The 10,539-nt window shown below is 44.3% G+C and overlaps 1 protein-coding gene across 5 annotated transcripts in view; it reads left to right on the top strand.

Moving 5' to 3' along the window:
- The first annotated feature begins 2,039 nt into the window (after nt 1-2,039).
- Nucleotides 2,040-10,539, top strand: part of LOC100351453 (zinc finger protein 211) — a 12,636-nt gene continuing 4,136 nt past the window's right edge. Inside the window, exons 1-3 of one of the 5 annotated variants that reach the window (XM_070063358.1) lie at nt 2,040-2,157; nt 2,447-2,485; nt 3,002-3,143. In XM_070063358.1, the coding sequence (XP_069919459.1) occupies nt 2,453-2,485; nt 3,002-3,143 (175 nt within the window). In that variant the 5' untranslated portion in view covers nt 2,040-2,157; nt 2,447-2,452. Of the gene's footprint in view, nt 2,298-2,446; nt 2,486-3,001; nt 3,144-10,539 lie in introns of all 5 variants that reach the window. The other 4 variants (XM_070063359.1, XM_017337905.3, XM_070063357.1 and 1 more) reach the window with 4 other exon arrangements.

Raw genomic sequence — 10,539 nt, 5'->3', positions numbered from 1 at the left:
AAATGTACATGAGTGCCTGAGCTAGGCTCAACAGACCAGAACAAACCACGATGGAATTATTCTGCTGTTTCTCATTCCTGCTGAAGCTATCTTACAAAAATAGACTATTCTATGCCCAACAGAGTGGCATTCTATTTCAAGATGGGAAGCTGGGGACCAGCACTGCAACACAAGGAGTGAAGACACCGCTGCAGTGCCAGCATCCCATATGAGCACCAGTTCGAATCTCAGCTGCTCCACTTCCAATCTAGCTCTCTGCTGTGGCCTGGGAAAACAGATGGCCCAGGTCCTTGGGCCCCTGCACCCACATCGGATTGGCTCAGCTCCGGCCATAGCAGCCATCTGGGGAGTAAACCAGCAGAAGGAAGACCTCTCTCTGCCTCTGCCTCCACCTCTAACTCCATCTTTCAAATAAATAAATCTTTTTTAAAAAGCAATTGGATTTTTTAAATGAATTTGTTGAAATGTTAAACTTCCAAATTGGTTAAAACTTAGTTGTTTAATATTTTAAATAAATGATACACTGATACAATTCTGAGTAATTATTGCTTTCTCAACACCATCTATAATTCTTTTTTTTTTTTTTTTTTTTTTTTTTTTTTTTTTTACAGGCAGAGTGGACAGTAAGAGAGAGAGACAGAGAGAAAGGTCTTCCTTTTGCCGTTGGTTCACCCTCCAGTGGCCGCCGCAGCTGGCGCATCGCGCTGATCCGAAGGCAGGAGCCAGGTGCTTCTCCTGGTCTCCCATGCGGGTGCAGGGCCCAAGGACTTGGGCCATCCTCCACTGCACTCCCTGGCCACAGCAGAGAGCTGGACTGGAAGAGGGGCAACCGGGACAGAATCCGGCGCCCCGACTGGGACTAGAACCCGGTGTGCCGGCGCTGCTAGGCGGAGGATTAGCCTCTATAATTCTTTACTTTTCTTCCTGATATACTTTATCAATATCAATTAGTTTTGCTTGAAAATGCATCGCTAGTACATACATATAATCATACATTTTCTGTTTATTCAAAGATGCCCTATTTATTTTCTGCCTTCAATTAATTTTCATATTTTTAGATATAAAGCAGTCCTTATCTTGTTTCCTGCCCATGATCATAACTTCTAAGTCATAATTTTTCTTTATCAACACAAAATCTTTGACAACTCAATAAGAGTAAAATATAGAGCTAACATGAAGAGAATTTTCTGTTTCATGAATATGTTATTGTAATGCTCCTTAAGAAGTGACATTTAATACTATTTTTATCCGCTAAAAAGGTCCATGTATGTTAGGAAAATGAGCATGCAAGTACAAAGCTCAGGGCTGATGTGGAAGCACTGTCTTGTGTTCGGCTTCTGGACTGCCCAGTACGTCCTCTGTCTCCTCCCTGACAGAACTGACTTGCACACTTCAGGCCGCCCGCATTTGGGGAACAATTACTTATTGTTCTGCTTCCATCTCCCGTAAGATGTCCACCAGGGTCGGCTTCTGCGAGTCCGAATCCAGGTTTAAATAGTGACGTGCACAGTCAGGCTCGGTTAAGACCCCCCAGAAATCCTACTGAGACCCTTTTTAAAAACCGCAACGGCGCGGTGGCTCAATAGGCTAATCCTCCCCCTGTGGCGCCGGCACCCCGGGTTCTAGTCCTTGTCAGGGTGCCGGATTCTGTCCCGGTTGCCTCTCTTTCAGGCCAGCTCTCTGCTGTGGCCCGGGAGTGCAGTGGAGGATGGCCCAAGTGCTTGGGCTCTGCACCTGCATGGGAGACCAGGAGAAGCACCTGGCTCCTGCCTTGGGATCAGCGCAGCGCGCTGGCCCCAGCGGCCATTGGAGGGTGAACCAACGGTAAAGGAAGACCTTTCTCTCTGTCTCTCTCTCTCTCTCTCTCTCACTGTCCACTCTGCCTGTCAAAAAAAAAAAAAAAAAAAAAAGAGAGAGCCTCCCCAGGGAGGACTGGACAGCTCTGGGGCCTGCCCCAGCTACTTCGGGCGAAGACCGGCAGTCCCTGCATCCAATGAAAATCAGAGGTTCCGTGCGGACGTAGGCGCTGGGGCGGGCCTTCCGGCGTCTTCGTGGCGTCACTGGGCTCCCCCGCCCCGCCCTGCGAGGTCCGCTCTCAGCGGTTTACGCCTGTACCCCGCGTCGGGAAGGAAGTGACGGACAGAGAGGGCGCTAGAGGTGAGTCGGAGCGCGGGACCCCGCCGCCTGACGGGCCGTCCGGGGACAGCCGAGCGCATTCTGCCCCGGTCGCCGACGGCTGCAGCCCCGCTGACCCGGAGAGTCCGATGGCGGCCGCCGCGCTGTGGGAAGTGGCTGAGGTAAATCTGTGTTCTCAGGGCCGCCGGGGCGCTCCTGGTGGGGGTCCCTGTTCCTGACAGCCGGCGTGAAGGGGGTGGGAGAGCTGACAGGTGGAGGGGCGGCCACGGAGCGCCTGTGTGGTCACACCCTCGGTGGTCTCTTCCCACAGCTTCCCATGGCTGCCGAAGTGCTTTCGGAACCTCCACGGGTGAGTGAAGGTCGCCCCATCTCCCCCTGCTCCTGACCTTCCGTCTTCTCTGGATTTGTGGTGTTTGGGACTCGCATTCCCAAGCTCAGAGTTCGGGGTCCAGGACAGGAGTTACGTAGGCAGCTTTCCATTTGGGGGCCACCAGTGGACAGCCGTGGGTACTTAGCAGAGGTACTTAGACCAGTCCGTGGGACTCCTTGAGGAGGAGGCTGCGTTCAGGGAACTGTAGGTCTCCTTTCTCGTCAGTGGGAACGAACTCGTGTGGTGGAAAGGCAGGAGGCGGGCAGCGGGCGTTGGGGTCAGAGAGACGTCATCTCACCCAGGGGTTGACAGGTTTCAGCAGCTTGCAGTAGAAAATAGGAGCCCAGTGACTGTTGGGAACATGAGGCAGGCACCAGTGGCGGAAGGGTCTGGTATCTGAGTTAGGGAGCTTGGAAGGAGAATAAACGTGGGGGTGGGTATGTGGGGACAGGAATTATGGGTCTTCCCTAGGGAAACTGTTCTTCATTCCTGCAGTCCCTGTCGTGCCAGGGCAGTGTGACCTTTGAAGATGTGGCTGTGCACTTCTCCTGGGAGGAGTGGGATCTCCTGGATGAGGCTCAGAGACGCCTATACCTGGATGTGATGCTGGAGAACTTCGCTCTTACATCCGCCCTGGGTAAGACCCTCATAACCTACTCTGTGCTTTGGACTCGGCTCTGCTTCTTCTCCTTTTCCTCAAAAGTAGCTCTGTCCTTTTGGTCATGGTCCTGTTTGGCCCATGCATACTGCTTCCTTCCCAGTTCCCTGGATAGGTGCATTTTGCTTACATCCTTCCCCTTAGTACCCCAATACCTGTTCCCCAAAAGCCTCATGGGTAAGATCGGGATCAGTCATCTTTCAGTAAGTCTAATAGGTCACACCTAGCTTGCCTTGCCCCTGTGTGCTGACTGTGTGGGTCCAAGGCACCCAAGTTTTGCTCCCTTCCTATATCTGCCATTTGTTCATTCCTGAAAGGTAGTCATTGACATTGTCACTTCTTACACAAACTGTTTTGCAAGAATCTCCTCCAAGTTTTTCTTCATTTCTTTTAAATTGTGGTTAAATATTCATAACATAAAACTTACCATTTTAGCAATTTTTATGAAATTGGTCAGTGGCATTTAGTATATTTACCTTGTTATGCAAACATCACTACCATCCTTCCGTAGAATTTTTTTCATCTTGCAAAACTAAAACTCTGTACCCATTAAACAATCATTGTTCTCATCCCTTGGCAGCCAACATTCTTTCTCTCTGTCTCTGATTTTAACTACTCTAAGTACCTCATGTGAGTGCAATTAATTGTATGGGATTTGTTCTTTTCTGTCTGGTTTATTTCATTTACCATAATTTTTTTTGGGGGGGTAAGATTTTATTTATTTATTTGAGAGGCAGAGCTACAGACAGAAAGGACTCTCTCTCTCTCACTATCCACTCTGCCTGTCCAAAAAAAAAAAGAAAGAAAGAAAGGTCTTCCATCTGATGGTTCACTCCCTAAATGACTACAATGGCCAGATCTATGCCAAGCTGAGCCAGGAGCTTCTTCCCATTCTCCCATGTGAGTGCAGGGGCCCAAGCACAAGGGCCATCTTCCACTGCTTTCCCAGGGCATCAGCAGAGAGCTGGATCAGAAGAGCAGCTGGGACTCGAACCTGTGCCCATATGGGATGCCAGCACCACAGGCAGAGCTTAGCCCACTATGCCACAAAGCCAGCCCCGTACTTAGCATAATTTCTAAAAGGTTCATACATGTTATAGCATGTGTTAGAATTTCGTTCCTTTTTAAGGCAGATTAATACTCCATTGTATGTATTTACCACATTTTGTTTATCTACTCATCCATCAGTGGGCACATGGGATATTTTTACCTTTTTGCTTTTGTGGATAAATAAATCTACTGTAAATGCAGAAGTACAAATATCTTTGCATGTCCTTGCTTTCAGTTCTTTTGAGTATACCAGAAGTGGAATTGCTAGATCATATGGAAATTCTATTCATTTATTTGCTTTTCAATTTTTTATTTGAAAGGCCAATAGAGAGCGAGCTTCCATCCACTGATTCAATTCCCAAATGCCCACAACAGCCAGGACTGGGCCAGGCCAAAGCCAGGAGCAGGGTACACCATCCATGTCTCTTACTGGGGTGGCAGGAACTCACATACTTGAGCTGTCATCTGCTGCCTTCTAGGGTACTTATTAGCAGGAACCTGGATCAGAACCAGAGTAGCCGGGACTCACACAGGAACCCTGATACGGGATGAAGGCATCCCAAGCAGTGACTTAACTGCTGAGCCAAATGCCCCTATTTTTAATTTTTCGAGGAATTACTGTACTGTTTTTCATGATAACTGCACCACTGTATGTTGCTATTAGCAGTATACAAATTAGTCCCTCCATAACTTTACCAACACTTATTATTTTCTAATGTTAACTGTCCAGATGGATGTGAGATGATCTCACTGTAGTTGTGATTTCCATGCTGATTAGTTCTGTTGAGCATTTTTTTTTACTATGCTAATTGGCCATTTTTATATCTCTTTTGGAGAAATGTTTATTCAAGTCCTTTGACTTTTTTTTTCTTTTTAAGATTTTATTTATTTTATTTGAGAGTTAGAGTTACAGACAGAGAGGGAGAGACAGAGAGAAAGGTCTTCCTTCTGATGGATCACTTCCCAAATGGCTGCAATGGCCAGAACTGTGCCAATCCAAAGCCAGGAGCCAGGAACTTCTTCCTAGTCTCTCACATGGGTGCAAGGGCCCAAGGACTTGGGCCATGCTCTTCTGCTTTCCCAGGCCATAGCAGAGAGGTGGATTGAAAGAAGAGCAGCTGGGACTAGAACCGGCACTCATATGGGATGCCAGAGCCACAGGCAGAGGATTAAACCACTGTACCACAGCGCCGGCCCTGTCCTTTGACTTTTTAAAGTAGGTTGTTTAAAATTATTGGATTTTATATGAGAAAGGTGATTTTTTTTTGACAGAGTGGACAGTGAGAGAGACAGAGAGAAAGGTCTTCCTTTTGCCATTGGTTCACCCTCCAATGGCCGCCACAGCCTGCACGCTGCGGCCGGCGCACTGCGCTGATCCAATGGCAGGAGCCAGGTACTTATCCTGGTCTCCCATGGGGTGCAGGGCCCAAGTACTTGGGCCATCCTCCACTGCACTCCCTGGCCACAGCAGAGAGCTGGCCTGGAAGAGGGGCAGCCGGGACAGAATCCGGCACCCCGACCAGGACTAGCACCCAGTGTGCCAGCCCCGCAAGGCGGAGGATTAGCCTAGTGAGCCGCGGCGCCAGCCGAGAAAGGTGATTTATTTTAATAATTTGATATATTCAGCTACATTCATGTATGTGATATGTTCTGGATCAGATACATAATTTCCAAATGTTTTCTCCCATTCTGTGGGTTGCCCTTTTACTGTGTTGTCATGTCCAAGAAATCACAAGAAATTTCATTATGTTTTCTTCTGGAATTTTTTTTAATAAAGATTTATTTATTAAGGCTGAATAACAGAGAAAGAGAGAGAGAAGCAGAGAGAGGTCTTCCACGTTCACTCCCCCAGAATGGCCGCAATGGCCAAGGCTGGGCCAAATAAAGCCAGGAGCCATCGGCTGGCGCCGCGGCTTACTAGGCTAATCCTCTGCCTATGGCGCTGGCACCCCGGATTCTAGTCCCAGTTGGGGCACCGCATTCTGTCCCGGGGTCTCCTCTTCCAGTCCAGCTCTCTGCTGTGGCCTGGGAGTGCAGTGGAGGATGGCCCAGGTCCTTGGGCCCTGCACCCGCATGGGAGACCAGGAGGAAGCACCTGGCTCCTGGCTTTGGATCGGCGCAGCGCACCAGCCGCAACACGCCGGCCATAGCGGCCACTTCGGGGGTGAACCAACGGAAAAAAGAAGACCTTTCTCTCTGTCTCTCTCACTGTCTAACTCTGCCTGTCAAAAAAAAAAAAACAGGAACCTGAAGCTTCTTCTGAGTTGGGGCAGAGGCCCAAGCACTTGGGTCATCCACCACTGCTTTCCCAGGCACAGTAGCAGGGAGCTGGGTTGGAAGTGGAGTAGTTAGGACTCAAACCTGCACCCATGTGGGCAGCCAGCACTGCAAGTAGGGCTTACCCACTATGCCACAACACAGGCCCCTTTTCTGGGAGTTTGATAGTTTTGACTGTTACATTTAGATATCTGATCCAGCCTGGATTAAGCTTTGTATATGGCATAAGCTAAGGGTGTAACTTCATTCAAAGCATGTGGATATCCAGTGTTCTTAACATCATGTGTTGAAAAGTCTCTCCTTTCCCTTAATGAATTGGCTTGGCCCCGTGTTGAAAATCATTTGACCAGATGTTTGAGAGTTTAATGCTGGGCTTTGTGTTCTATTCCATTTATCTACATATCCATCTTTATATTAGTACCACTCTGTTTTAATTACCATAGACTTGCTGTTAAGTTTGGAAAGTATGAATTCTTTAACTTTGATCTTATGCAAAATTGTTGTAACTGTCCAGGGTCCCTTTATGAATTTTAGGATGGATGTTCAATTTCTGCAAAAGAAAATCATTGGGATTTTTGATAGCTGTTGCATTCAATCTGTAGATCACTTGGGTGGCACACACATCTTAATAATATGAGTCCTCCAATCCATGATCATATGATGTATTTTCATTCATTATTAATCTTTAGATCCTTTTAGCAGTATTTAGTCATTTTTAGTGAACAAGTCTTTTACTACTGTTATAAACAGAATTTTTTTCATAGTTTCCTTTTCATAGTGCTTATTATTAATGTATAGAAATTCAACTTATTTTTGCATGTCTTATTTCTACCCATTTCCTGAATTTGTTTATTATAAGTGTTTTTTTTTTTTTAAGATTTGTTTATTTGTTTGAAAGTCAGAGTTACACACAGAGAGGAGAGGCAGAGAGAGATAGAGGTCTTTTATCTGATGGTTTACTCCCCAATTGGCCGCAACGGCCGGAGCTGTGCCCATCCAAAACCAGAAGCCAGGAACTTCTTCCAGGTCTCCCACGTGGGTGCAAGGGCCCAAGGACTTGGGCCATCTTCTACTTCTTTCCCAGGCCAAAGCAGAGAGCTGGATGGGAAGAGGAGCAGCTAGGACTAGAACCGGCACCCATATGGGATAATGGCACTTCAGGCCAGGGCATTAACCCACTGCGCCACAGCGCCAGCCCCTAACATATGAAAAAAACAGTTTTATTTTGGTGGAATCTTTAGGGTTTTCTATTTATAACAGCTAAACAAACAATTTTACTTATTTCTCCATTCAGATCCCATTTTTTTTCTTTCTCTTATCTAATTGCTATGATTAGAACTTCCACTGTTATGTTGAATAAAATGGTAAAAGCAAATGTCCTTTTCTTGTTCCTGATCTTGCACAAAAAGCATTCAGTTTCTCACCATTGAGTATAATTTTAGCCTTGGATTTTTTTTGTATAAGGCTTTTGTTATTGAAGGTAATTTCTCAAAAATTAAAAGTAATTTCTCTCTATTCCCAGTTTAAGTGTTTTACTCATGAAAAGGTGTTGAATTTTGGCTAATGTTTTTTGTACACCATTGAAATGATCATATGCTTTTTGCCATATGTTGGCCTATTTTTATATGTTAAACCATCCTTGCATTACAAGAATAAATTCTAGTTGCTCATGGTGTGTAATCCTTTTGATATACTGCAGAATTTTGTTTGATAATATTTAGTTGATTATTTTTGCATCAGTAACCATCAAGAATATTGGTCTCTGGTTTTCTTGTAGTGTCTTTGGAATGCTGAACTTGTAGAAAATATTTGGAAGTGTTCACTTAAGAATTTGGGGAAAGAATTTGAAAAGGATATGTGGTCTTTGTTAAATGGTTGGTAGAATACATCATTGAAGCCATCAGGTCTAGGACTTTTTTTGTTGCTGATTTTTTATTGCAAATTTTGTCACCTTACAAGTTAGTATCTATTCAGGCTTTTTATTTCTTTGTGATTAGGTCTTGCTGGGTTTTGTGTACCTAGGAATTTGTCCATTCATACTGGTTACTCAGTTTGTTGGCCTACAGTTATTTTAGTCTTACTACCCTTGTTATTTCTCTAGAATGATCCCACTCTCAATTTTTTATTTTAGTAATTTGGTCTTTTATCTTGTTCTTAGTCAAACTAGATAAAGGCCTGTACATTTTAATAACTCTTTCAAGGTTATTAAACATTTTTCATCTTGGCTTTAATCTTTTTTTTCTGCTAAATTTGTCTTTAACTTGTTCTTTTTGTAGTTCCTTAAGTTGTAAAGGTAGACTGTTGAGTCTGGATTTTTTTTTTTTTTTTTTTTTTTTTTTTTTTAGTATCTTTAATTTGTTCTTTTTAAGTAGGTAAAGATAGTCTGTTGAATCAAGATCTTTCTTCTTTTTTAATGTTTATGTTTATAGAATAAATTTTCCCTTTTCTGCTTTTGCTGTATTCTGAGAGTTTTGGTTTGTGTGTTTTCATTTTCATTCTTCTCTGTGATTTCTAATTTACTCCATTGTGTGTTTTAGACTGCATTGTTTAATTTTTAAAGTTACAAATCTTCCAATTTTCCTTGTTATTAATTACCAGCTTCATCCTATTGTTGTCAGAGAAGATACATTGTATGAAGTCTCTCTTTTTAAATATAATAAGGCTTGAGACCAGTGTTAGAGCATAGTGGGTTAAGCCACTGCCTGTAACACCAGCGTTCCATATGGGTACTGGTTCATGTTGTGGCTGCTCCACTTCCCATCCAGCTCCCTGTTAGTGTGCCTGGGAAGGTAACAGAAGTTGACCCAAGTACTTGGGACCCTGTGACCCACATGAAGACCCATTTGGGCTTCAGCTTGATCAGCCCAGGCCATTGCAACCATTTGGGAGTGAGCCAGCAGATAGAAGATCTCTCTCTCTCTCCTTTTCTCTCTGTAACTCTGCCTTTCAAATAAATAAATATTTTTTAAAAATAAAAATATAGTGAGGCATCATTTATGGCATAAAGTATGATCTATCCAGGAGACTGTCTCAGGTGCACTGAAAGAAATATATTGTTGTTGTATAGAATGTTCTCTATATATTTGTTATAACTAGTTTATTGTGTCTTCTAGGTCCTCTGTTTTGTTATCTTCTCTCTGGTTGTTCTATCCCTTATTAAAAATGGAGTATTAATATCTCCAATTATTGAGGAACTCTGTTTCTCTCTTCAGTTCTGTCAGTTTTTGTTCCATGTGTTTAGTGCATAAGTGTTTATAATGGTTATCTTCTTGCTTTGTTGAGCCTTTTATTGATATAGGATATCTTCTTTATCTTTGTGACCTTTTCTGGTTTAAAGTTTCTAATGTAGCAATTCCTACCCTCTTAGGGTTACTATTTCCATGGACTATCATGTCATTTTCAACTTATTTGTGTGTTTTGATATAAAATGAATCTCTTAAAGACAGCATATAGTTAGATCATGGTTTTATTGCCCATTTTGCCAGTCTTTGTTTTTTGCTTGGGGAATTTAATGCATTTAAGAGTAATAACTGGGCCGGCGCCACAGCTCACTAGGCTAATCCTCCGCCTTGCGGCGCTGGCACACCAGGTTCTAGTCCCGGTTGGGGCGCTGGATTCTGTCCCGGCTGCCCCTCTTCCAGGCCAGCTCTCTGCTGTGGCAAGGGAGTACAGTGGAGGATGGCCCAAGTGCTTGGGCCCTGCACCCCATGGGAGACCAGGATAAGTACCTGGCTCCTGCCATTGGATCAGCGCAGTGCGCCGGCCGCAGCGTGCAGGCTGTGGCGGCCATTGGAGGGTGAACCAACGGCAAAGGAAGACCTTTCTCTCTGTCTCTCTCTCTCACTGTCCACTCTGCCTGTCAAAAAAAATTAAAATTAAAATAAAAAAAAGGAGTAGTAACTGATGAAGAGGGACTGATTTATTATATCACTAGTTCTTTTGTGTTCAGCTGGTATTTTTAGTGAAACTTGCATTTCTTGTTATTTCCTTTATGTATTTTCTGTATATTTTTAGTAGTTACCATGGGATTACATTGAACATCCTAAAG

The sequence above is a fragment of the Oryctolagus cuniculus genome, chromosome 18, assembly GCF_964237555.1.
Source record: "Oryctolagus cuniculus chromosome 18, mOryCun1.1, whole genome shotgun sequence".
Classification (NCBI taxonomy): Eukaryota; Metazoa; Chordata; class Mammalia; order Lagomorpha; family Leporidae; genus Oryctolagus; species Oryctolagus cuniculus.
Note: the sequence above shows the minus strand (reverse complement) of the source record. Positions and strands in the feature narration are given on the sequence as shown.